Source organism: Psammomys obesus, unplaced genomic scaffold (assembly GCF_907164565.1).
Source record: "Psammomys obesus unplaced genomic scaffold, mPsaObe1.curated_primary_1811, whole genome shotgun sequence".
Classification (NCBI taxonomy): Eukaryota; Metazoa; Chordata; class Mammalia; order Rodentia; family Muridae; genus Psammomys; species Psammomys obesus.
In genome coordinates this window covers 7,611,422-7,639,313 of record NW_026592890.1, presented here as the reverse complement: position 1 = coordinate 7,639,313, position 27,892 = coordinate 7,611,422, and the positions used below count along the sequence as shown (strand labels likewise).

The 27,892-nt window shown below is 44.8% G+C and overlaps 1 protein-coding gene and 1 long non-coding RNA gene across 3 annotated transcripts in view; one reads left to right on the top strand and one right to left on the bottom strand.

The window, feature by feature from the left end:
- LOC129683452 (uncharacterized) lies at positions 1-27,816 on the bottom strand. Its single transcript, XR_008721147.1, has 2 exons — positions 27,440-27,816; positions 1-260 (listed from the first exon to the last, which is right to left on the bottom strand). It is a non-coding gene; the product is annotated as an uncharacterized LOC129683452 (long non-coding RNA).
- Positions 24,178-27,892, top strand: part of LOC129683451 (solute carrier family 22 member 2) — a 32,482-nt gene continuing 28,767 nt past the window's right edge. For both annotated transcript variants that reach the window (XM_055616197.1, XM_055616198.1), the window contains exons 1-2: positions 24,178-24,624; positions 26,611-26,714. In XM_055616197.1, the coding sequence (XP_055472172.1) occupies positions 24,211-24,624; positions 26,611-26,714 (518 nt within the window). In that variant the 5' untranslated portion in view covers positions 24,178-24,210. The remainder of the gene's footprint in view (positions 24,625-26,610; positions 26,715-27,892) is intronic.

Sequence of the window (27,892 nt, the reverse complement as noted above, 5' to 3'; positions counted from 1 at the left end):
TTAAGGGAAACCATGTTTATTTTGGCTCACAGGTCGAGATACAGTCCATCATGGTGGAAACTGGAGGAAGTAGGAGCTTGAAGCAGCTGGTCACACGACGTCGATAGTCAACAGGAGAGGGCAATGGATGCAGGCATCCTGCGTGGCTCTCATTCTCCGCTTTACGTGGTCCAACATCTCAGCCAAGGGAATGGCATCACATACAGCACAGGGCTTCTCGTCTCAAAGCAATCAAGCAAGTCCTCCTCTCCTAGGTTATCCTGTTAAGCCGACAAAATTAATACTGATCACCACACTGGCACAGCTATTCTAACATTTAATAAAGTAGACTTAAGTCCAGAATTAGTCAGTATAAAATCAGTATAAAGAAAGCCACTACTAATAAAGGGAATGCTTCATCATGAAGATAACACAATTGTGAATATGTAAGCCCCAAAACTTGTGCTTTCTAATTTTATAAAAATAAACACTAATGGGCACAAAACATCACATTGTCCTGATAAAATAACAGTAGGCAATCAGTACCCTACTCTTGTCTTTATACAGTTTATGCAAAATAAAAATCAACAAAGAAACTTAAGGGTTAAACTACATCATAGGTCAAGTGAACTTAACAGATATGTGCAGAATATTCCATCCAACAGCTAAGAATCTATGCTTCTCAGCAGCACATGCAAACTTCTCTGAAATAGATCACGTTCTAGCTCACAAAGGAAGTATTTCTATACGTACTTATTTGGATTTACATGTATGGATATTTTGTCTGCATGTGTGTCTGTGTACCACATGCATGCCTGGTGCCTGAGAGAGCCGGAAGTTGGCATTGGCTTCTCTGTGACTGAAGTTACAAATGGTTATGAGCTGCCACCTGAGTGGTGGGAATTGAACTCAGGACCTCTGGAAGAGCAGCCAGTACTCTTAACTGCTGAGCCAGCTCTTTCTGTCCAGGAAGTCTTAACAAATCATTCTTAATTTTATCAGGCTACAGTGGAATAAAAGTAGAAATAATTAACAGAAAAAACTATAGAAATATTTTGAGACCAACAATAAACTCTTGAATGACTTATTAAATCATTGAAGAAATCAAGAAATAATTTAAAAATTCTTAGAAACAAATGAAAACGAAGGTACAACTTATCAGAACCTCCAAAATATAGTTAAGAAAATCTTAAGAGGAAAGCTGATGTCTACACATACTTACATTAAATTGCCAGCCAGACCTGATATAAGTCACCTAAGGATGTGTCTCAAGGTCATAGAAAAACAAGGACAAATCAAACCCCAAAGCAGTAGATTTAAATAAATAGTAAATATTCAGGTAGAAATTAATGAAATGGAGACTACAAGAAAATATGCAAATAATCAATCAAATGAAGAGTTAGTTCTTCGAAAAATAAACAAAAATCAACAAAACCACTAGCCAAATTAACCAAACAGGAGAAAAGACCCTAAGTAAGAAAACTCAGAGATGAAATGTGGCTGTCACAGCAGATTGCAATATTAGGAGAATCATTAGGACAATGACTGAAAACCTATATTCAAAAACCCTGAAAGACACAGGTGCTATACCAAAATTAAACCAAGAGAATGCAAACAACTTGAACGGAGCCATATCAATGAGACTGAATCCATAAGAAGCCTCCCAAAGAGAAAAGCCCGGGACCAAATGGGTTCACTGCTGACTTCCACTCAGTCTTTACGGCACCCAGTGCTCCTCCAACTGTTGCTTTCTGAAAAGAAATTTGGCATTCTGCAATATGCCTCTGAAATGTATTCATGAGCACCCCATTTGACAACATCTTTCTTGGAGGAGTTTTTCTTTCCCCCAGATATGTGCTCAAGGGTGTCCATGGGGTGAATTACCTAACAGTCAGCAGTAAAATTCTGATCATATCTAGTGATAGATCCATGTTAGCAAAGAATATGGAATCCTGTCTCTGACATGAACTCAGGTGCCTGCTCTTTGATCACCTCCCCCTGAGGGGGTACAGCCTTACCAGGCCACAGAAGAAGACAATGCAGCCAGTCCTGATGAGAACTGATAGACTAGGATCAGAGGGAAGGGGAGAAGGACCTCCCCTATCAGTGGACTTGGGGAGGGGCATGAGAGAAGATGATGGAAGGAGGGTGGGACTGGGAGGGGAGGGGGCTCAGATACAAAGCAAATAAACTGTAATTAATAAAACAATAGATAAAATTTAAAAATTCTTCAGAAAAATTCTTACAAAACAATTTCAAGAATATGGATCTATTTGCATTTTTCTACATGAGCTATCCAGTTGGACCAGCACCATTTGTTGAAGATGCTTTCATTTTTCCATTGTATGGTTTTGGCATCTTTGTCAAAAATCAGGTGTCCATAAGTGTGTGGGTTTATTTCAGGGTCTTTTGTTCAGTTCCATTGATCCCCCATTCTGTTTCTATGCCAGTACCATGCAGTTTTTATAACTGTTGCTCTATAGTACAGCTTGAGATCAGGGATGGAGATACCTCCAGAAGATCTTTTATTTTAGAGGACTGTTTTAGCTATTCTGGATTTCTTGTTATTCCATATGAAGTTGAGAATTTTTCTTTCAAAGTCTATAAAGAATTGTGCTGGTAATTTGATGGGAATTGCATTGAATCTGTAGATTGCTTTTGGTAAGATGGCCATTTTTACTATGTTAATCCTGCCAAGCCATGAGCATGGGAGATCTTTCCAAGAATACATATTAAGGTAATTATCAAGTTGCTGTCATTTCAGGGATGCAAGGCTGGTTCAACATACACAAATCAATAAATATACTATGATACATAAATAAACTTAAAGGCAAGAATTTCAGTCATGGCAGTTAATACAGAAAGCATTTAAAATAGTTTCATATTTACTTGTTTTATGTATATGAGGTTTTACTTACATGTATGTTTATGTATCATGTGTGTGCCTGGTGGCTACAGAGATCAGAAGAAGGTATTGAATCCCCTGGAACTGGAGTTATGGACTGTTGTGAGCTGCCATGTGTGTGCTGGGAATCAAACCCAGGTCCTCTGCAAAATCAAGTACTCTTAATCATTGAAACATCTCTCCAGACCCTAGGAAACACTTTTGATAAAGTTTATTGTCTATTCATAATCCTGTTCAAATCCCCGAAGAAACTAATATAGTGAACATAGCTCAATACAATAAAGGCTGTATACAGCAAGCCAATAGATAACATCGTACTAAAGAGAAAACCGAAAGCATTTCCTCTAAAATCAGGAATAAGACAAAGATGCCCACTGTCATATCTCTCATTCAAAACTGTGCTCTAAGTCTTAGATGGAGCAATAAGATAAGAAAAATAAACAAAAGAGATACACACAGGAAAGGAAGACACCCAAGCATCTCTATTAGCAAATGACTTGATCCTATTTATAAAAGACCCTAATAAAAACTCTCAGACCTAATGAAGACTTTCATCAAAGCAGCAAGATACAAAACTAACATGTGAAAATCTGAGGCTTTCTACACACTGAAAAAAAAAATTCAGGGGAGAAAACTTTCACAAAAGTTCCACAAACCTTAAAATAAGGCTAGGAATGAGCCCAACCAAGGATGTAAGGAATCTGCACAATAAAAGCTTTAAAACACTGAAGGAATTAAAGACAACAGAAGGCAGAAACACATCTTGTTCTCGTGGATTGTCCAAATGAATGTTGTGACAATTACTATATTGCTGAATACAGTCTACAGATAAAACACAATTTCCTTTAAAAATCCAGTGATATTCTATTAAAAAAAAAAAACAGAAAAGGAATTCTAAAAATTCACGTAAAAGCACAGAAGATTCCAAATAGACAAGTCAATCCTAAGCAGTGAGAACAACTCCAGAGATGTAACACCTGATCCCAAACCATACTGCAGAGCCACAGTGACAAAATCAGCCTGGCACAGACACTAGAACAGACACAAAGGCCAGTGGAATGAAATAGAGGACACAGAAACAAACATGGCTGATAGCTGCATAAATTTTGACAAAGCTGTAAAAAAAAAAAAAAAAGTACATTGGGAAGAAAGCCTCTTCAACAAATGCTGATGAGAAAAAAAAAAAATGTGTGAAAGACCTAAACTAGGCCTATATCTCTTATGCTGTACAAAAATCAATTACAAATAAAGAAAAGATCTTAATGCAATACCTACAACTCTAGAGTTTCTGGGTAAAATCTAGATAATAGCACAGAAAATAAATCCAGGAATTTTTAATGGGATTACAGGAAATCACAGAAGTTCTACACAGCAAGGAGACACATTGTCAAAGCAAAGATGCCTACAGAACAGGGGGAAGTCTTTGTCAGATACACATCCAACTCTAGAACTTGAAATTTTTAATCCAAAAGATCCACTCAGTAAGTGAACTAACAATTAGATGGACAGTTCTCGATGGATTAAATACAAATGGCCAATTAAAAATTGAAGTGTTCAACATCCTTTGCTATCAAGGAAATGTCATTGAGATTTCATCTGATCCTGTTCAGAATGGCTCTAATCAAGGGGGACAAACAAACAAACAAACAAACAAACAGTGTGGGGCTGGAGAAATGGCTCAGTAGTGAAAAGCCCTTGTTCTTGCAGAATATCTGAGTTGTTCTCAGCACCTACAGGGTGGCTCACAAGCATCCGTGTCTCCAGTTTCAGGGGCTCTGACATGCTCTTCTAACTTCCCCAGGCATCAGGGACACACAATGATGCTCATATGCAGGAAAAACACTCATGTACATAAAATAAGAATACACAAATTTAAAAAAAAAATAAGACAACAAACACTGACAAGGAGTTGGAGAAAGGGGAACACCAATAGTGCTGGCAGGAATAGAAACCCAGGCCACCGGGTTCTACAGTGGAATACTATGGGATACAGTTGTGGAAGTTCCTCAAAGAGCTACCAACAGAAATCCTGTATGACCTAGCTATACCACTCCACGGTGTGCGCCTGAAGGACTGCTAGACAACATACCTACACAGCCATTCTTACTGCTGCAGTCTTCACACCAGCCAAGGTGGAAAGCCAGCCCAGGGCTTCTGCAGCTGGCACATAAGATATGGTGCATTGAGAGACAGAGGGAGAGGGGAGGGAGGGAGAAAGGGAGAGAGAGAGAGGGAGGGAAAAATAAATGTCGCTCAGAGAGAGAAGAGGTCTGACGGGAATGGCAAGGGACCAAGAGCATGATGGAGTCCACGTGGCACAAAAGAGAAGAGGAGTCTTTTGGAGGAAAAGGATCAGCAAAAGGAAAACAGTGGTTTAGAACCCAAAGCCTGTTCCATCATATGCTAACTAAAAATTGGCCCCATATAATAGTCTATATTTAAATTCAATCTCATCACAGATTATAAAACCAATAGAATAAAAAAAAAAACCTATTGCAATTTTGACAGCATTTGGAAGTCAGATCTCCTACAATGCCAAAGACCAAAAATAAATGGCAGGGTGGAGGGGGCTCTGGCACAAAGTTCCAGGTTCCTACAGGCACCAGTGTTGTGTTGTTCCCAGACCTGGCAAAGGACAGGCTATTTCTGGGCTGCTGTGTGCCTGCCTGTGCCTGTTTCTGTTTTTATGACCTCTCTCTATCCATGAACTAAAGACATGGGAAGACCTTGTATGGAAATTCTACCACAGACTCAGAACCCTTAGAAACAACGAAGGAAATGTCAAAATACTCCAAGGCGACATCATGTGAGGAGTGTTTCCAGACACCGGATTTCTTTTTTATATAATTTATTTTTTTATTAATTACAGTTTATTCACTTTTTATCCCAACTGTAGCCCCCTCCCTTGTGCCCTCCCAATCCTACCCTGCCTCCCTTTCTCCATCCTTGTCTCTCCCCCAGTCCACTGATAGGGGAGGTCCTCCTCCCCTTCCATCTGACCCTAGTCTATCAGTTCTCATCAGGACTGGCTGCATTAAGGCTGTTCCCCCCTCAGGTGGAGGTGATCAAAGAGTCAGCCACTGAGTTCATGACAGAGACAGTCCCTGTTCCCCTTACTAGGATTCTGAGCTGCCATGGGCTACATCTGTGCAAAGGTTCTAGGTTTTCTCCACAAATAGTCCTTGGGTAGAGTATTAGTCTTAGAAAAGATCCCTGTGCCCAAATTTTTCTTTTTCCTTTTCTTTTTTTTTCTCTCCTTGTGGAGCTCCTGTCCCCTCCAGGTCTTTCTATCTCCCCCTTCTTTCATAAGATTCCTTGCACTCTGCTCAAAGTTTGGCTAGGAGTCTCAGCATCTACTTTGATACCTTGCTGGGTAGAGTCTTTCAGAGGCCCTCTGTGGTAGGCTCCTGTCCTGTTCCCTGTTTTCTCTCTCTTCCGATGTCCGTCCCATTTGCCTTTCTGAATGAGGATTGATCATCTTATCCAGGGTCCTCCTTCTTGCTTAGCTGCTTTAGGTGTACAGATTTTAGTATGATTATCCTATCTTATATGTCTAATATTTACTTATAAGTGAGTATATACCATGTGTGTCTTTCTGTTTCTGGGATACCTCACTCAAAGATAGCATCTTCAACAAATGGTGCTGGTCTAACTGGATGTCTACATGTAGAAAAATGAAAATATACCCATACTTATCACCCTGCACATAACTAAAGTCCAAGAGGATCAAAAACTTCACTATAAAACCAGATACACTAAATCTGTTAGAAGAAAACATAGGGAAGACCCTTGAACTCATTGGCACAGGAGACAACTTCCTGAACAGAACACCAACAGTACAGGCTCTAAGACCAACAATCAATAAATGGGACCTCATGAAACTGAAAAGCTTCTGTAAAGCAAAGGCCAGTGTCGTCAGAACAAAACAATAGCCTACAGATTGGGAAAGGATCCTCACCAACCCTATATCTGACAGAGGGCTAATATTCATAATATATAAAGAACTCAAGAAGTTAAACAACAACAAATCAAGCAATACAATTAAAAGATGCTGTAAGTTCGATTTTAAACACCAGCAGTCCAGGGCAGGGGGGCCTTGGGTCAGAAAATTCTTACGGGAACAAAATATAGGATTTAAATAAGTAAACTTTGCTAATTTTCAAGGGTTATTTCAGAGAAACAAGAAGGCCCCAGCCTATAGGGGGGCTTCTCCCTGTACAGAATGAGGCACCTCAATGTCACTGAGAGATCACTGAGGAGACAATCCCCTACATTTGTCCAGTATTTTGCTGCTGTTGCCTGGCAAACAAAACCCACAGCCGACTCATCTGGTCAGTTCCAACATAAAAACCAGAGTCTGTTTTGCTTACAGAAATGTCTAGTTTGTGCAATTAGCTTAGCTTCATGCACACACACAATTTATTAAAGATATATCTTTTTTTAAATTAATAAAAATTGTTAGTAAATAGTTTAAGTGGGGAAAGGGAGCTGAATAGCTGAATGCCAATGTTATTCTCTGCTTCCTGAGATTGTACAAGCTGTGTGCCCAGCTGCTGCCAGCTCCTCCACCCCACCCCCCTGCCACAATGCATGTGTGTGTGGTGTGTATGAATGTGCAGGCACATTTGTGCCGCAGTACATGTCCAGAGGTCTGAGGACAAGTTTCATGAGTCACTTGGCTCCATCCATTGTGCACAGCAAGCACTTCTATGATGCTGACCCACATCTTGTATCTTCTACTTGAATGAAAGGGAGAGCCAAGGAGAAGGAGCAGGTCCCTTTGGCCGATGGTTAGGGAACAGATCTTGGCTTCACATGGAATTAAAGGAGAGACCAGGAGAGCATCCTCTGCCCTAACCCATGAGAGCCCTGATGGCGCAGACCAGCAGATGGCAGTGAAAGCAGGGCAAGGCGTCCAGCTTTGCACACTTGCTGAAGCAGTGTATGAGATAAACAAGGTTCACCTTGCTGCTCTTAGTGTGAGCTGCTGCAAGAGTGGAACTGCCACCAACTGAGAGTTCAGTTACACCAACTAGGAGGTTTGCTTCTAGACATCATCCTTCCAAAAGCTGAAGAAACTATGCACACAATTTCTCTTCTTACAAAGACTTTTAGTGGAGACATTTCAGGCTTAACAAAACAAAAACAAAAACAAACAAAACCAGCAAAGATCCCTGGATTGGCTGCCTTCCTGAAAACTGGAAGCAGTGAAGATAGTTTTCAAAAGAAAAGAAAGTGAGATCTTTTCTGGCAGGTAATGGAGAGGGAGGAGAGATAATTGGCCTTCTGGTGTGGCTAAAATGGACCAGTTTGTGCAAAGACAGTGCTGTGCTGTGTGAGAGTATAGTGTGAGAGGGTCTGCCTTCTATGATCCAAATGCCCACTCACCCAGGCTTCAGCCATCCATGCCAACTTGGAGTACCCTGTTTATTCTCCCAGGGCAGCAGAGCCTTCCACCGTAAAGAAAACAGCTACACCACAACCGGGGGCTCTATAATGCCACCTGATTTCCCAGAGTCCTGGAAGCTGAGGGAGCAGCTTAAGACTCTGGCCAGGTTCTCAGGAGGAAGCAGAGCTCTGCGGTGTGCAGGCTCGGTGTCCTCACCTGACACTGTCCCCACCTTCACCCCATGGAGGAGCCACACACACACACACGTGTGGTGAACCCCATGGCTCACTTCTCAGAAGTCGTGAGGAAAATGAGGATTCTGCCATGACACCAAGCTATTTGTCCCAGCTAGAAAGAAAGAAAGAAAGAAAGAAAGAAAGAAAGAAAGAAAGAAAGAAAGAAAGAAAGAAAGAAAGAAAGGAAGAGAAAAGGAAGAAAAGTCAGAGCCATGAATGGAACCAAGATCTTTGGACAAAGTCAAACGGCTCTACTGGGCTCCCATGCTGACCCTCTTTGAGCTACACACGGGGACCAGAAGGCAAGGCTGCCTTCTGTCAGTATGCTAGCGGGAGTGCCCAGCCTCTGTGAGAACACAATTCTGGAAAGGCTACAGAAGATAGTGTTTCAGAGCAAAGGTCCAGAATTCCATGCAGCAACCAGATAGCCATGACATGAATTCACTTCTACGCCATCCTCGACTGCCCTGTGGGTATTTCTGGCTTTTGCCCAAAGTTGACAGTGTATTCATCTTCTAGGTATGAACAGGCAGCTCACGATATGGAAACCCGGTCCCTCCTGGCTGGCAGTAAGTGAGAGCTGTATACTTTTCTGGATCCTAGCACAAGTGGGTCGGGGTGTTGGGCCGGCTCCTGGCGTCAGCAGCATTCCTGAGTTATCTCTTGGAGCTGCTGGTCGTCAGCACCAACAGGCTGGGAGGATCACCGCTGTGGCCCCTGGCACAGGCCACTGCAAGAATCCATCCCAGCAGACAACACTTGCAGCCCCGGGGGATAGCAGAGTCGTTAATTTCGTCATTGGTATACTGACATAAATTGAGCAGAGCTTGAATGTCCCTGGCTTTGTGCTGGAATCGATGGTCTTTTCCAGACACAAGCCTCCAAGGCAACAGGTCTGTGAAGTGTCAGAATCCAAGTCTCTCCAAGTCTCCCTGGTGACCCTGAGTAACCCACAGATAAGACAGTCGCCTAAAGACCAGCAGGGCGATCCCCAAAAGAGCATTCTAGAGCCTGGTTTCATTCTGTCTTTGCTGCCACTTGTTTGTCGACATGACGATTTAGAGGCAGATGACAATACCATACGGTTTCAAGTAAGATATCTGATTTTTTTTCACAACTCCCAGGCGTCTGGATACGCTAAGCAGAAGAAAATATCTCAAAAGCAGATGCTTTCATGAAGCAAACTTTAACCTTGCACAGATTCCTCCCTGTTATCAGAGGAATAGAGCTCTGTGCAGATCCTCTTACTGCTTGGCCAGCATCCGGTCACCCAGTCACCTGTATCAAGGAAAACCATCAGGTGCACAGAAACTCTCTGGGACAGGGTTATGTTTTCACAAGGAGATGGCAAGATAAGCAGATTCTATTCTAACAGAAACAGTGTGAGCCCGGGAGGAATCAGCTCAAAACAACACCATTGAAATGTCAAGAAGTCTCTGGTCTTCGGCAAAGTGGAGGAGACAAGGCACACAGCACGAGCCGCATTTAGCTTTCCAACGGAGGCCCCCTTACTCTGTTACTCTGTGAGTCTGAACCGAAGGCTCCATTCAAAGAGATTAGCAGGCTGCTAATCAGGACACAGGTAGAGGTCCTGTGTCTTTACGCCCTCTCTAGGCCTTCATTTGTTTTCTCCATAATAAAAATCTAGCCTAACCATCCTCATCTAGAGACATGCATGTTCTGGCTCAAGAGAAGCTGAAAAGCACTCTACAGTACGCAGGGCGCCCCCAGCCACAAAGAGCTGGCTATCTCCGAATTTAAGTCACACTGAGGTTAAGAAATTCTGGTTTCAACCACATCAGATGACATTACAAGGTGACATCTAAGCCAGACACCCGACAGCCTCACAGACTACCCATTGTACGACTTCTCTCCTAGGTCCCTTAGTCTGAAATTGTTCAAAATTATTTCTCTTCATTATAAATAATAATGATTACACCTCACCAAAAATATGCAGCTAGAACACTCAGTTTTAATAAAAACAAATAAAACATCCTAAGGCTTCGGGAGCAGACCCCGAGGGGACATTTACAATGGTGAATGTCTTCTATTGGTCTTTAGGGTACAACCCACGCACCGACAGTAGTATTACTATTTGGGAAGCCACCTTAATGGTTGCTGGAATTATATTTTCCAAAGAAGTGAATCGCCCGATAATAATTTCTTTAGTGCTGACAACAAGCACTCAGCTCCTAAAAGCCCCATCCAGTGGAGAGGCAGGCAGTAAGAATGTGTGTGTGAGGTCCTGGTAACGGAGCCTACACATACTCCTTAAAAAGAAAGCAAAGGTGAAAATGGATTTCCTACAAAATGTCCTTGCATCTTTTCCAGAAGAAGCTTTGCTTAGAAGAACATGCATTTTTTTCCCTCCCCACTTCCTACCCTCTACATCTCCCAAAGCCTGGATGAGAAGCTCCTCCCCAGGACTTCCTCAGGACCTTGTCATGCTTCTGTTTTACCATACACCCTACTTCACTTCTCTGTAGCTTTCTGAACTTCCCTGAGGGGAGAGACTGTGCCTTGCTTCTTTCTGCATTTTCGGTGTCTAGCCACAGTGACTAAACAGTAGGCATATAACAAGTCCCTGACACAGATGTCCATGTCTGACTCTAGCAGACTGGGCTACTCTAGTGCAGAAAAATACTAGATAGAGCATCATTGGATGCAGACCTCAAGCACAGAAAAGGCTCCTAGAAGCCAAGCTCATAAAAGAACTTGGAATGGGACAGGTGGCTCTTGGATTTCCAGGCTCATGGGGGTGGAAACCTCTCAGTACTGCAGTTTTATGACCAAGGGGGAACAGATGTGTAACCTCAAGCCTGTGGGTCATGAGTGAAGCTGAATCTTCAGACAAAGCCAAAGAGCAAGATGACTCTGCCTCCCAACCCAGGAATACAGAAGTAAGGGGATTTGAAAATGACTTCATGAATGTGGTGATTAACCTCAACTGTCATTTTGACAGGATCTAAAAATCACCAGGAGGCAAACCTGTGTGAGGCCGGGTTAGCTGAAATGGGACAATCCAGCCTTAATGTGGGTGGTTCTATGCAGATGAGCGGGGGTCCAAATTCAACAAGAAGGAGAAAGCAAGCTGAGCACCAGCACCCATCTCCCTCTGCTTCTGCAGACGCTATGACCAACTATCTCAAGCTCCTGCCACCACAACTTGACTGCCGTGACTGGCTTTTCCCTCCGACTGTGAGCTGAAATCAACCTTTCCTTATGGAGGTTGTTCCTGTCACGTATCCTGTTGCCTTGACAAGGCAAGTAATTAACACAGTGGGGATGTTTCAAAAATCTGAAGGAAGTTTTAAAATGTGCAATCCAAGAATGCAAAATTAAAGGAAAAGAAGAGCTAAATGGAAATGGGGAGGTCTCCGAATACAAATTCAGTCACTAAAGAAAATGCCCTTGGCCAGTCAACCTGTAGGCTCGGCACGCAAACAAGAAAGCCAGAGGGTTGAAACCCTACACAGCCGTCAGCACAGAAATAAGGAAATGAAAAGTACAGGTAAAAAAAATTAAAGAAATAGCGGCCTACTTTCTGCTCCTATAACAAGATGTCTGCTGTCAGGTAAGTTATAAATCAAATCAAACACACTCCCTACAGGTCTAGAGTCTAAGACACCAGAGCTCACAGTTCTGTCACAGTCAGTGTCAGGTGAGGGTGTCACAGATGTGTTCTTGCTCTGTGGCTCACACGACAGCAGCAGGGACACCATGAGCGGGAAGCACTATGGTGCTAATATCATTATATTATCAGTCACAAGAGTGGGGTCCTCAGGACTTGGCTGATTCCTGAAGCTGTTGCCTCTCAAACTGAACAGTCCCAACGTAAGACGACCCCAGCTTGCAGTGTTTCAGGTTTATGACGGGTTTATCAGAGTAGTAGATGCACTTGGGGAGAGGAGGGCAGTTGCTCGCGCGCGTGTGCGCATGTGTGCGTATACCAGGAGACAGCCTCAGTGTCCTTCCGCCTCAGTGTCCTTCCGACTTGTTTCGGGGAGGGGCTGTCTTAGTTTGTCATTGTTGTTGTGTTAAGAGAGGGTCTCTCCCTAAGACAAGGAGCTCATTGATTGACTTATGCTGACTGGCCACAAAACCTCCAGAGTCCTCCTCTATCCACTCATGATTACAAACCCCTATACCCAACTCTTTACGTGTGCTGGGGGTCAAAGTCGGTCTTCATGCTTGTGTTGCAAGCACTTTATGGGATGAGCCATCTCTCCAGTCTTTTAAATGCATTTTAAACTTACACCAGCCAGACTCAGAAAAGCTGTATTGATAAACAATCAAAACATACAGTCCCAGGGCTTAACCTCATCCCAAGCTCAGGAGTGGCCATGGGTTCCAACATGTCAAGTTTGAAATAATACTACGTTATGACCCACTGCAGGCTCTACCCTGAGACCATGGACACATAGGAAACTCACAAGAAGACAATCAGAAAGGAGCTCCTATCATTAACACAACATAGACCCAAGACCAAGAGCTATGGACCCAATGACTCCCTTTCAGTGGGTGTGTTGGTTTCCTGCAGCTGCTGTAACAAAACGCCACAACTGGACAGCTTAAACCAACAGAAACGCCTTCCTGCAGTTCTACGGGGCCTTCTGAGGTCATGGTTGGCAGGCCATCACCACCTCTCACACCTGCAGGGGGATCCTGCCTTCCCCCGCCAGCTTCTGGGAATGGCCATGCTTCCCTGGTTTTCCTTGGCTTGTAGCCATAGCACGTAGTCTCTGCTTCCATCTGTGAATCTTTTCCTCTTCCGGGAGGGATGCCAGTCCCACTGGACAGGGCCCACCTACTCTAGCATGAGATCATCTTAACTAATTAGGTCTGTGCCAGCCTTGTTTCTAAATGAGGTCACATCCGGAAATGCTGGAGGTTAGAACGTCAATGAATATTTGGGTGGGGGAGGGTGTAATAGTAGCCTATACTTTTTTTTTTCTCTTTCTTAATGGTGATTATGTTTTAAAGCTTTCTGACAGAAAGTCCTCTGTAGAAGGGAGGACCCTAGAAAATGAAGCACTCCTTGACCGTCAGGTTTGAAAGAGAAAAACCCCCAATACCTAGGTGGGTGGTGGAGGATGTACTGTTTTCTCCTGCTCTACTCTCCGAGCCCAGGACATCGAAGGAGTTAACCTCAGATCTGGCCGGTGAGGGGTGTAGCGCCGTGAGCCTGCCTCATTAGTTCCGGAGGGTCAAACTCAGGTCCTCTTCCCCACTAGGCCACCTCTCCAATGTGAGATCTCTTTGTATATTAGAATCCCACAGCCCACTCCTTGATCTTAGACCACTGGCTCTTTATAGTAAAACGATCCACAAATCAAGAGAGACGAAGACTTAGTCAGAATCTCACGCAGTTCTTGCTTCACAGTCCTCCATCACAGTATGTAAAAGTCTACTGAAGTCAGACAGCTTTGCACACCTTGGCTAATTTTGCCACGTTCCCACAGCAGACGTGATCTCGACAGAGCGTCCCTACTTGGGTATCTAGTGTGATGGAGCTAAGAGACAATGCCACCTTTGTCTCTGAGACCTTTCATATGTGTGGGCGTTTTGTCTGTATGTTTATATGTGTACCACATGCATGGAGAGCCCAGAGGCCAGAAGAGGATATTGGATCCTTTGGAACTGGAGTTATGGATGGGCATCAGCTGCCATGTGGGTGCTGGGGATCGAACCTGGGTCCTCTAGCCGAGCAGCCAGTGTTCTTTCCAACTGAGCCTCTCCGCTCCTGCCCTGAGCCATCTCTGAGGTGTTAATGGACTAATCCATTTACTTATTCCTTTTACAGCAGTTGCTATGGCCATTTCTCTCTTTTCCTTTTAATTTCATTGTATTTTCAGTACTTGTAATTGTATCTAGGGCTTTGTACATTAAAGGCAAACGGTACTGCTCGGCTATGACCCCAGATACTGCCTTTTTAAATACCCAAGCTTTTCCACCTCGAACAGACCATTAGGCTGCGTGCTGGTCTGGACTGTAGGCAGTGATCATGGTCTAACAGAGGCTTCCATCCACCCACTCCCATCCAGATGTGAGGAGCGGCAGGAGCAGAGAATTAACGACCTGTGTGCACCACAGACCCCTAGTCACGGCCAATGCCGACCATGACTTTGACAGATGGGGTTGAAGGCCCTGAGGAATTCTGCTCTCAGCAGTGGCTTCTTCCGTAGGGAGTGCACCTGCTTTCAGGACTTGCGATCACAGCCCTCGTTTTATGACTACTGCTCCACATAGAAAACAAGTTGAGGTGATGTAAGAAAGAAAGGAAAGCAGCAGCCTACGTCAGCATTCTCCTTCCTGAGCAAGAATAGTCATACCAGCATCTTCCTCAGCCTCGAGTCCTCTGAAGAAACAGAGGATGACTATGGAGGACTGTTCGTCAGTGCCGCTCATGCTGTGTGGGAACACACACTTGTGAGGGTGTGAACCAGCCCTTCACACTTTGTCTCTCTATTTTAAACAATCAACATCTCAACTGCCTGTTCAGCTCCTTTATCAAATTATCCCTCACAGGAGGCCAGCCTTCTGCCCACTATTGGGCACTGTGGGTGGCAGTCCTTGGTCTGAATAAGTGATGACTAACTTCTCGAATTGGCACATTAACTCCCATTGTGGGTTTTCAGTAACATTCTGAGAACATGTATCTTCTATGAGGTACATAAAGTGCAGCCCAGGGCCAGGGATCTCCTGACAAGACCCATTTGCAGCCCCTGGAGCTCCCAGCACCATTCTGCCTTGCTAACATCGTCTAGTGTCTTACCCACAGGGACCACGTCGTCACATTGCTGTCAAAATCCCGTCTCTTGGTAGCAGACAGTGTAGATCTTGTTAGCATTTTGTTCCTCAGAGGGTACAAGAGGAATGTGCTTCCATTCAGCCTTCTCAGCTCTGCTGGAGCTGTCTGTGTCCACTTATCTCAGGGACCAAGGTGGTCACTGTAAGTGAGCACACAGTGACATCTGCTTGTGGATCACAGGGACCTTTTAGACCTGGCAGGAGGTTCTTCTGATGGGCACCAACGTGTTTTCTTTTAAGATACCCCCAATATTCCCAATTCCTATAAGGTTGGGCTTCATAAAAGTATCTCTTATTAGACTGGCCATTGGCCACTGGTCTCTCTCTGCCCATGAGGCAGTAAAGCCTCTTACCACTGATGAATTCTTCAACACGCAATTCAGCCCAGCAGGCTAGTTTGTTTCCTTCATTTTTTTCTCCTTTGTTTTTAGAGTGATGCACACCCAAACGTCACCTAACCAACCTGGAACTGTCATCCACAAACTGAGCAGCTCTTGGATGGTTGATTGACAGGTGTGCATGGGGCATGGTTGGAGGCATGACTGGGTGCAGGTGCACCTCTTGCAGTCCCAGAGTCAGTCCCGAGGTGGGATGTTCCCAGCTTCGGTTGCCCTTTTGCCTTCACGATGCTCTCTGGCCACTTCTCCTCATGGAACTCCCCTGGGCACCTCCACCCTAGAACTTTTCTTTGACACCACCTAAGATGTCATGGGTGTTTCCAGTTATGAGTCCTCAATCCTCAGAGTAGCTTCAATTAATGTTTTATGGGAAGTTAATTAATACTCACAAGGTTTGACCCTAAGCCCAGACTCTGCTCCACATAAGGTCATCACACAGAATTTGTTTACACCAGCACCCCCACTTCTAGTCAATACTAATCAAACAAAATCAGGTAAAGGAGATATAGCCACTTTACACTAAACCTGCTGAAACACCCCCATTTTCCTAAAAAGTCTCACCTAAATCCCATCTGCCCTTACATACAAACTGTGGGTTCCATTAGAAGTTTGTCATCAGGTCTGAATTTCCAGAACCAGTTAAGGTTCTGCAGACAGATATAATGTGTGTCGCCATAAACGCATCTGGACCAGGGAAGTGTAGCTTCTTTACACAAAGCCTGCTTGCGTGCTCTAGCTTTCATAAAACATAAATATGTCTCTGTCTTGCACCAGCCCAAGTCAGGTCTTCACTGAGGGATACTGGTACTTCAGTGAGCGAGGATCCCATATCAAGGGATACTGGCCCCCTCAGTTAGTAGGGACTACATATTAAGGGTTATATATTGGTATCCCTGTGAGTGGGGATCACATATCAAGAGATCTTGAGACCTTTACTGGCCCTTGGCCATTTTATACTCAAGCATTAAAGCTTTGAGTCCAGAGAAAGGGGTCTAGGTAGTGGACGCAGGTCCTTCTGTAAATCTTATGTTAAATGGTAAGATCTGGCCACCCTGATCTATCCTCAACAGGGTTCCTATTAGGTCATTTTAGCCACAGTCCCTCTAACGCTCGATGTTTCCTCTCAGTGCTGTCCTATCCATTCGCCCCGCTCTGCTTATTTCATAGCAACAGAAGGTGCTCCATAAACTGTCAAGGAAGGCAGTCAATGATCCTATCCAGCTGTGGTCACTTGGCATGAGATCCCTAAACATGCAACAATGGCTTTTATACCTTGGTAGAAACCAACAACTGTCTAACCGGACTTAAGGTTCACTCAGTAGGAAGGTAAAATGCCTACTAATAGAAACCTAGTCAATAACACAGGGATAGTGAGATCATGGACCTTGGAGGAAAACCTCCTACTGCCATTTTACTAGGTCAGCATAGTCACTAACTGCATTCTGAATACTTATCCTTACACCCACAGGGAAGCGTAGTTCCTACCCCTCATGAAAGAAACATCTCTTTCCAGCAGATGGTGACCATTTCAAAACACCACAACTAGTCAAAATGCAGAGAACACCTAACTATCTACAACAGCTGATAATCTACCACTCAAGCTTTAAACTGAAAGCTCAGGGAATATCATGGAAGATCGAGCAGAAAGACCGTAAGAGCCAGAGGACCAGAAGTCTGATGCAAGATTGTGTCTCCTAGAAAAGACAGGCAAGCTGGACCCATAATACCTCAACAAGATGGCTGCCTAAATAAGATCTGAACAATGGCAACACAATGGACCTGCAAATTCGGGAAGGGGAAATCAGGGGACCCCACCCACAGACAAAGAACTACAGGCAACTAGGAAATGCTCAGAGGGAAATTAGGTTTCACTGGGGATAACTTAATTGATTATCCAATACTAGTGATCAGCTCTGAATTCATATGCATACAAGCAACAGTAGACAAAATCAGCAAGGTTGTAGTTATCTATTTATGCACATATATGTGTGTGACAATAATAATTAAAGGAAAAGAGACCATGGATTTGAGAAGAGAGAATGGAGAGAGGAGCGGCAAGAAGAAATGACATAGTTATATTTTCATTTAAAAAACTGGAAAAAAAAACAATAATTTAGATGGGGGAAAAGTTCCAAGCTATCCATATCATATTCAGAGTTGCAAAACCCCATTGCTCTGGTCTCTACATCCATGAAGATGAATTTTGAAAAGCCTGCCTTTCTGTCACTGAAAATGTTTTGTTACAAGTGAAGCTAACTGTTGTCTTCATTTTCTTTTACTGTGATAAAAATATGCTGAAGATATCAGAAGATAGAAAGATCTTCCATGTTCATGGAAAGGTAGGATTAACAGAGTGAAAATGGCAATTTTGCCAAAAACAATCTACAGATTCAATTCAATTCCCATAAAAATACTAATACAATTCTTTACACATCTTGCAAGAACAATGCTCAACTTCATATGGAAAAGCAAAAAACCCAGAATTGCTAAAACAATCCTGTATAACAGATAGTCTGGAGGTATCACTATCCCTGATTTCAATCTGTACTACAGAGCAATAGTAATAAAAACTGCATGGTACTGGCATAGAAACAGAATGATGGATCAATGGAATCAAACAGAAGACCCAGAAATAGACCCCCACACCTACAGATCCGTCATTTTTGACAAAGAAGCTAAAACCATCAAATAGAAAAAAGACAGCATCTTCAACAAATGGTGCAGATCTAGCTGGATGTCTACATGTAGAAAAATGCAAATAGACCCATACTCATCACCCTACACAAAACTAAAGCCCAAGTGGATCAAAGACCTCAACATAAAACCAGACACACTAAATAGGTTAGAAGAAAAAGTGGGAAAGACCCTTGAACGCATTGGCACAGGAAACAACTTCCTGAACAGAACACCAACAGTACAGGCTCTAAGACCAACAATCAATAAATGGGAGCTCATAAAACTGAAAATCTTCTGTAAAACAAAGGACACTGTCATCAGAACAAAACGATAGCCTACAGATTGGGAAAGGATCTTCACCAACTCCATATCTGAAAAAGGACTAATATCCAGAATATATAAAGAACTCAAGAAGTTAAACAGCAACAAATCAAGTAATCCAATTAAAAATGGGGAACAGAGCTAAACAGAGAATTCTCTATAGAGGAATATCGAATGGCAGAGGAACACTCAACATCCTTAGTCATCAGGGAAATGCAAATCAAAATCAAAACGACCTTGAGATTTCACCTTACACCCATCAGAATGTCTAAGTTCAAAAACTCAAGTGAAAACACATGCTGGAGAGGATGTGGAGAAAGGGGAACCCTCCTCCATTGCTGGTAGGAATGTAAACTTGTACAACCACTTTGGAAATCAATCTGGTGCTTTCTCAGACAAGTAGGAATACTGCTACCTCAAGATCCAGCTATACCACTCCTAGGCATATATCCAAATGGTGCTCAAGTACACAAGGACATTTGCTCATGTTTGTAGCAGCTTTATTTATAATAGTTAAAAGCTGGAAACAACCCTCATTTGAGGAATGGATACAAAATTTTGGTATATTTACACAATGGAATACTACTCAGCAATTAAAAACAAGGAAATCATGAAATTTTCAGGCAAATGGTGGTAACTAGAAAAGATCATCCAGAGTGAGGTATCCCAGAAGCAGAAAGACACACATGGTATATACTCACTTATAAGTAGATATTAGACATACAAGATAGGATAATCATACTAAAATCTGTACACCTAAAGCAGCTAAGCAAGAAGGAGGACCCTGGGTAAGATGATCAATCCTCACTCAGAAAGGCAAACAGGATGGACATCAGAAGAGAGAGAAAACAGGGAACAGGACAGGAGCCTACCACAGAGGGCCTCTGAAAGACTCTACCATGCAGGGTATCAAAGCAGATGCTAAGACTCATAGCCAAACTTTGAGAAGAGTGCAGGGAATTTGATGAAAGAAAGGGGAGATAGAAAGACCTGGAGGGGACAGGAGCTCCACAAGGAGAACAACAGAACCAAGAAATCTGGGCCCAGGTGTCTTTTCTGAGACTGATATTCCAACCAAGGACCATGCATGGAGATAACCTAGAACCTCTGCACAGATGTAGCCCATGGCAGCTCAGTATCCAAGTGGGTTCCCTAGTAAGAGAAACAGGGACTGTCTCTGACATGAACTCAGTGGCCTGCTCTTTGCTCACCTCCCCTTAAGAGGGGAGCAGCCTTACAAGGCCACAAAGAAAGACAATGCAGCCAGTCCTGATGAGACCTGATAGACTAGGATGAGATGGAAGGGGAAGAGGTCCTCCCCTATCAGTGGACTTGCAGAGGGGCATAAGAGGAGATGAGGGAGGGAGGGTGAGGTTGGGAGGGAGTGAAGAAGGGAGCTACAGCCGGGATACAAAGTGAATAAACTGTAACTATACAAAAAAAAAATTTACAAAAACAAAAACAAAAAAATGCTGACAAAAGCAAGTTAAAGAAAAAGCTTCTCTTGGCTATGGGTACAGTTCATCATGTCAGGAAAGGCATGGTGGCAGAAACAGGAAGCTGGCTGGTTACGTAACACCCAAACACAGAAGATTAGATAACCAAGAAGTGGAGGGCAGACATGATAATGCACTCCTTTAATTCCAGCACTCAATAGACAAGAGGAAGATGGATCTTGAGTTTGAAGCCAACCTGCTCTACAGAGTGAGTTCTAAGACAGCTAGGGCTACACAGAGAAACTCTGTCTTAATCAATCAATCAAGAAATGAATGAATAAGTGAATAAGAAGGCCCACTCCTTGTGAGTCACATCCTCTACTGAGCTCCCTTCCTAAAGGTGTCATAACCTTCCCAACTGGTATGAAGCATTCAAACACTGGACACTTCATATCCAAGCCACAACAATAGTAGCACCGAAGCTCAGACTTCCCGAAAGCAGAGCTTGGTCTTCTCTTGGGGTTAGACACAGCATGCTCTTTCACTTCCCTTGACTCTTGTAGATAACAATCAGTGGACTGGATATTTAACCTTCTCCTTATTAGTTCCCTGTGCTAATAAATTCTAGGAAACAAAGTTCCAGAGACTAGGTCCATATCTAAGTTCTCTGACAATTGTCACCATACATAGCACAGCCATAGTTCTGTACCGGGGCTGACCCTGTGGCTACCCATGAATCAAAAGTCCTTTGATCCCACTCTTTCATCTTTTCTTTTCCCAAACTACAGGTTTCTGTGGGCCAAGCTCATCCTAGCAAATCCTTCATGTGTGCCAACTTGCACCATAGGAATAGTCAGTCTCTAAAAAGATAATAAATAAAGAGAACTGGCTAGATTTCTTTCTTTAAAATAATAAAAGCCATTAAAATATGGCCAAGGAAGCTGCCAGAGGCATGAGAGATGGAAGCCCTACATGGTTCTTTGATAGCTGTGGGTTTTTATGGTTTTCATTTTGTCAATCTTATTCAAACTGTATCCACTTTGTAAAAAGTGTGTTAGGGGCTCAGGAGATGGCTAGGTAAAGTGCTTACTGTACAAGCATGAAGACCTGAGTTCAACCTGCAGAACCCACATGAACACTGAGATGTGGTGGTGCACACTTGTAACCCGCTGCTGGAGCAGTGGAGACCAGAAGATTCGGGGTGGGGGGTGGGGATCACTGGCCAGCCATCCTCACAGCTGCCCCATGCTGCAGCAATGTCTGCTTTGGAAAAGCAAGATCCTAAAGTCTTCAGCTACTGGAATTTCTACATAGGAATTTTTTTTTTCACTTAACCTGCATCCAAAAGGGAGAATAGTGTCCTAATGAGTGGTAAGGTTCTAGAAGCTGGATTCCTGATATTCCAGGAAGAAACTTCCTCATACGCAATAGCAGAAGGAGTCCATAGTCAGGATTCATCCATCTACAGGACCCATGTGGCTGGGATAATCCTGAAGGGGTGGGGCAGGTGATGAGGAGGAAAACAAAATAGGAATAGGGTTGGGCAGGAAAAGAGAGGACTAAAAGAAGGAAGGTCAGAGTATGGGCTAGAATGTCTACTGATGTGTAAACCAACCTGCTGACTTGGGCATAATCACCAAGTTTACTGAGAAAGTGAAGAGCGCCTGGGGACATGTGAGGGCCAAGCTGGACTATTGTGTCCTTCCTGACCCTGCCTGGTTAAACAGGGTCAACCCTGTTTACTGTGCTGACAATACACAGCGTCTGTCGCTGCGAGGCCAACAGCTTCCATCGTCCTGGTTGACTCCGTTTGGCTAAGGGATGCATTGATGCCAGATATCAGACACCATTTCCTGAACCATCTTGAGTGACAAGTGACCCCAAGCCCTCCTCTCTCTGCTCTTCCCTTTAGCCTCTAAAGTGCCCGTGGCCTGGCCTAACTTCCCTCTTTGGCCAACCCTGCCCCCCTGGTGTGGAGAATCTGGGGAAATCAAGGTTGAGACGACTGCAGGCCGTCGGCTGAAGTACTGAACCCAAGGCAGAAACCTGGGGACAACATGTATTTATGTCACAAAGAACCTGATAAAAGATTAAGAAAAACTTCTACAATAAATTACCCGTCTATGTGGATTAAATGATCAGCTTCCCAGATTGCCCTTTGGTCATGTTTATGAATGTGAACATAAATAAAGCGATAGGAACACAGATATCCACATTAAGGTGCCCAGCCCTGAGACAGTTCCAGGCTGTGGCTTCTCCCACAAGGCAGCACGGAACTGTTTGCTTGCCTATATGGCCCTGCTGTCCTCTAGTCAGCACCTAATAGAAATGATTTTATAGCTGCTCAGCTCTGGGCTTCATTTCTGTGTTAATCTCTTAATGGGAACGTGTCAAGTGACAGTGGAACCAACGCTATAAGAGATCTGGGCACTCTCCTTTGCCTTATCTGATCGTTTTTTCTAGTTCAAGATGAATTTCAACATCGTTCCTTGGCATGGGATACTCTCCGTGACTCTCACCTGGAGGCCTCTTGCTCACGGGCGTGAAGATCTGGCGTCCTGATATGGACGCTACCCATGAGTCAATCACAGGTGCGAGTGCTTGTGAATTTTCTAGTAGGAGGCGGCCAGGACCATGTCTGGTCCCTGGATGCAGAGGGAGGCTTGACAATCATAGTTGCTTTTTCACTAGCCCACTCCCACGGCCTGCCCAATGAATAATAGACGTGGCCTCAGCTTCTGACGTAGTCACTTAGGATGTCCGGACATGACTGAGGAAATCCCTAAATGGCTCTGAACCCACTCACTCAGCAGATGGCCAAGGGGCTGTAGGGCCCAAGCCGTGGAGCAGCTCTGGGAGCCAGAACAGGCCATTGGAGGCAGCCACGAACACCCTGGCCAGGGTCCGGCCAGCCGCTGCAGGGAAGAGGGAGACCACTCTGGGTCACTGCCTTTGGGTTAAGCCGTTATAACCACTGAGTGTTTGACAGAAGAGAAGGGAGGGGGTGAGTAAGAGAAGGAAGGCAGGAAAGCAGAAAGAGGGAAAGAGTGAGAGAAAAGGAGCACACAGAAGAGAAGCAGGAAAAGACAGACAGAAAGACAGAGGTTACACTCCTGTTTTATCATGCAGGTAGGTTTTCGGTAGGCCACCCTTCTAGGCTTTGCTTGGCAGCATCACAGTGCCCTGGGATCTTTCTTTCCAGTAGGAGAGAGTGCCTATTTCCCTGGCATTTGGATGCCCCTATCGGCATCCTAAAGGAACATCCCTATGTTAGGGTTACTGACACAGATGGAACAACCTAGAACAACAAGAAAATGACAATAGAACAAATACACCCATTACACCCAGGCCCTACATTTGCACTTGACATACGTGTGTGTGTGTGTGTGTGCGTGTCAAAAAGAGGGACATACTAGGATTGACAGGCAAGAATGCCAAAGTGGAGTGAACCCTTTGAAAAGTCAGGATGATCCAGCCCAAGAGAAATCAGAGCAAGCTGCCACAGCATGTCGCTCAAGTCCATTGCTTACAAAAGGATCCAGGAGAACATGCAAGGAGCTTGGAGGTGAGCCCAGACCCTGGTGCATATGCAACCAAATGCATGTGCTGTCTCTGTCACACCTTGCAGGAGAGGTTGGCTGTGGAGGTGACATAAGGATGTATTAATTTTCTGGCCACTTAATGTGCTGGAGAAAGATTAACCGGCTGTGATATGTTAAGGGACTCAGATTTCTCCCCGTGGGATACAGAGAAAGGATTGTTTGTAGTACTGGTGTGAGGCAGAGACGAGCTCACAGAGAATGAGGCTACAATAAACACTTCACACTCCAGGGCCTGCTCTGGGCATTTCCGGACAGCCAAGTCTTCCCCCACTGGAGAGGGACGGTTGGAAGTTGGCCTGCCCAAGGAAAGTCTGACCTGAAGGCTGGTCCCTCTCTAAATAAACTAATGCTCACCCTTTGACTCTCGGTCAAGAGTCGTCCTGAGCTGACCGTAGCCGCCTTTAGCAGCATTTGGAGCTCGGCAGGTGAAGCCTCAGGACCCGCTGCCTCCAGGAACCATGCTGACCATGGATGATATTCTAGAACACATAGGGGAATTCCACCTTTTCCAGAAGCAGACATTTCTCCTCTTAGCTCTGCTTTCTGGTGCCTTCACCCCCATCTACGTGGGCATCGTCTTCCTGGGCTTCACCCCTGAGCACCGCTGCTGGAGCCCCGGGGTGGCCGAGCTGAGCCAGCGATGTGGCTGGAGTCTGGCAGAGGAGCTCAACTACACAGTGCCGGGCCTGGGGTCTGCGGATGACGCCTCCTTCCTCAGCCAGTGCATGCAGTATGAGGTGGACTGGAACCAGAGCACCCTTGACTGTGTGGACCCCCTGTCCAGCCTGACTGCCAACAGGAGCCGCTTGCCTCTGAGCCCCTGCCAACATGGCTGGGTGTACGACACTCCTGGCTCCTCCATCGTCACTGAGGTAAGTGAGCTCAGGAATCAGGGTTCAAAGAAAAAAAAAGTAAATAATTGAGTTTGTCTTTAGGAAGAACTAGGAAATGCATGGTTCTTATGCTTGCCCAGACGTGCTTTCTGGACCCTTCTAGAATCCTAGTTTCCTGGTAGAAATCTGCAGCCTCTCACTTGCCTGAGGTAGTTAAGTGAGAACTGCCCCTGCTGACAGTTCTGGTATGTGCAGGTCTCAGCAGTGAGCAACAAGCTAGCACACAACGGATGCCCCAAAAGCGATGCCTTCCACTACACACAAGTGTCACCAGAAAGAGTGTGACACTTTTTTTCTGAGAGTGTGACCTCAGAGTATGCTCCGCTAAGGGGTATTTTAAATATTATAAAACATCCTTTTCTCCAGAGAGATTTGTTCCTCTGCAGTGCGGCCAAAACGCCCACAGGAAACTTTGGGGCTAAGGCTTAGACCATGACACAATTATTTTTATTAAAAAGCATAGTCACTGGGGAAGGGGGGCAGGCGAAATGGCTTAGAGGGTCAAAGCACTTGCCATGCAAACCTGACAACGTGAGCTCAACCCCAGAACCCGTGTAAAGTAGATGGAGAGAACCAACTCCACAAAGCTGTCCTCCGACTTCCACATGCAGTAACACGTGCACACCTACACTCGTACACCATACACACGCATCCCGTGACAGTGTAAGTGTTTTAAAAGAAAAAAAATGCAGGCGTGGGCCGAGGGTACGGCTCAGTGGCTAAAACGCCTGCCTTGCAAGCAGGAGAGCCTGAGTTCAGTCTCCAGAGCTCACGGGGGGTTTAAAAAAAAAAAAAAAAACCCAGGTGTGGGCACGTGATTCTAATTCCTGCACCTAGGGGAGCAAAAGGTGGGTGGGTTCCAGAGGCTTGCTATCTGGCCAGCTGGACCTAGGTGGCCGGGTTCAGGCCAACGAGAAACACTATCTCAAGAGAAAAAACAAAAGTAAGGTTGTCTCTTGAGAAATCAGCAGCGGGGTGCTCTGCCCCCCTAGGCGTGTGTACACACACCTATGCACACATGAACATTCACATTCACACAAATACACACATACATGTGATCTAACTGTGCAGCCTCATTCCATGAAGAGAGAAGCAAGCATGGGAACTTCCTGTGGAATTGCCCTGCAAGCGCAGAGGAAGCTGTTAAGCGGCTGGTTGGAAAGGTTGCTACCCTGACCTTTAGTGAAAGAGCCTAAGTGGGGGGGGGGGGGCTGAAATGGACTTCACACCACATCAGGGCTCCCGGAATGGTCGCCCTAACCCTCTAAAACAGCTCTATAGAGTGAGTCGCCACATCCCTTTGCACAGAGGTCAGGAAACTGAGGCCAGAGAAGAAGAACTTGGTTTTGCACCAGACTGCAGAATAAAAGAGGAGAGACTGAGTGTTAGAAGACCTTCTCCATGTGCGAGGTGCTCACAGCTCACTCTCCACCCGCCTTCCAAGCAAACCGGATGTAACCACCACCGGCAGGACACCTCGAATGCCCCTATTGTTTAAAAAAAAAAAAAAAAGACAGCGAAGAGATGCTCAACACTCACTTTTCCACTAGCTGCACAGGTACAACAAGTGTCTGCCTCCTATCACATCTGTGTCTTCTGAAGAGAAGGGAGAAGATGAGTGGTTTAAGTCACTACCTGCTTTCAGCCGATAGAGCCGATGCTTTCGCCAAATGCCAGACTCATGCCAGATGGAATGCTAAATGGATTCCAGAAAAACAATCTTTTGGCAGATTGGAGAAGAGAGAATTACTATGGGTTGGGAAACAGCTGGGTTATTGGCACGCAGTTCAAGAAATACCACACACTAATCAACTGGACCCCTGGGCTCCCAGGAACTCCCAGTTAGGACCATTCAGAGAGCTCTCTGAGCTCAACCGTGTCTAAGGAGATTCTAACAGCATTTTCTTCCTCTCTCCCTGTGCCCTTCCTCTGCCCCGGCTTGGGCTATACCTCACATCTGGACAGTTTAACCTGGTGTGTGCTCACTCCTGGATGCTGGACCTCTTTCAGGCGGTAGTGAACGTGGGCTTTTTCATCGGTGCTGTGGGGATTGGCTACTTAGCAGACAGGTAGGTGAAACGCCTGCGGGGCTTTTTAAATAACCGACGGGTTCGGACAGCACGTGGGCCCACCTTCCCTGCACGAATCCTGTGCCCCAAACGCTCAGACAGACCACTCACTCCCACCCGCATTAATGGCGGCTGCTTTCACAACCTTGAATCGTTTCCAGCTGCTTTGATAATAATGACTCAGGTTTTACTCTCAGATCCTCTGGAAGTCAGGGAAGAAGGATTCAATCACCAAGGAGGGTTTTTTTTTTTTTTGGTGGGGGGGGAGAGGGAGAGGATGCTGTCCACCAGTTTAGGGCTAGAACAGGAGGCAACAAATGGTTTAATCCATCTTGTGACTCTCAGTCTATTCTTCAGCCTCACTGTCCCCCACGTGGTTTCGAGCCTTCAGGAGCTGTGAGCCTCAGCCATACTGGCTATTCTCCTATATCCCAAGCCCCTTCTCCAGGCTCTCTGCCTCTGTCTATCTATACTCAGTCTCTCTACTGGCCAAGCTGTGGCCCCTGACTCTGGTTGCCCAACATTGTGGACTCCTGCTCACTGTACAAAAGAGCTTTTTTAAAAAATTTTACTCTTTTTAATTCAAATCTCATTTCATCGTCCCCTTCCCTTTCCTCCCTCCAATCTCTCCAATGTCCCCTCAACTCCCAAACTGATAACCTCCTTTTCTTTGACTGGTATTGTTACACTCAGCACACATATATGAACAAATATATAAATACAACCTGCTGTGCCTGCTTCCGTCGTGTGTATATGGTTTCAGGATGACCAGTCAGGGAGCTCGCCCTGGGAGAGGCTAATTCTCGTTCTCTTAGCAGTCATTAGCTGCCTGTTGTTCCTTGTCTAGGGGTGGGGACCTGTGAGCTTTCCCCCCTTCTGGCTTATTATGTTGCACAGCGTACTTTAGACTTCCTGGTCCACTGGCTCTTACAGTCTTCCCAGGCCTCTTCCGTGATGTTCCCTGAGCCACAGGTGCTTGAGCTGTGTTGCAGGCATATTCACTGGGGTTGGGTGTGCCATAATCCATTGATCTCTGCATTGTGTCCAGTCGTGGTCTCCATTGGCTTTAGAGAGATGCTTCCTTTTTGATGAAGAGTGATGGCTACATTTACCTGTTGGGTAGAAGGATAAGACTTAGAACGTAGTTAAGGACGGTCTTTGTACAAACATCTTTCCTC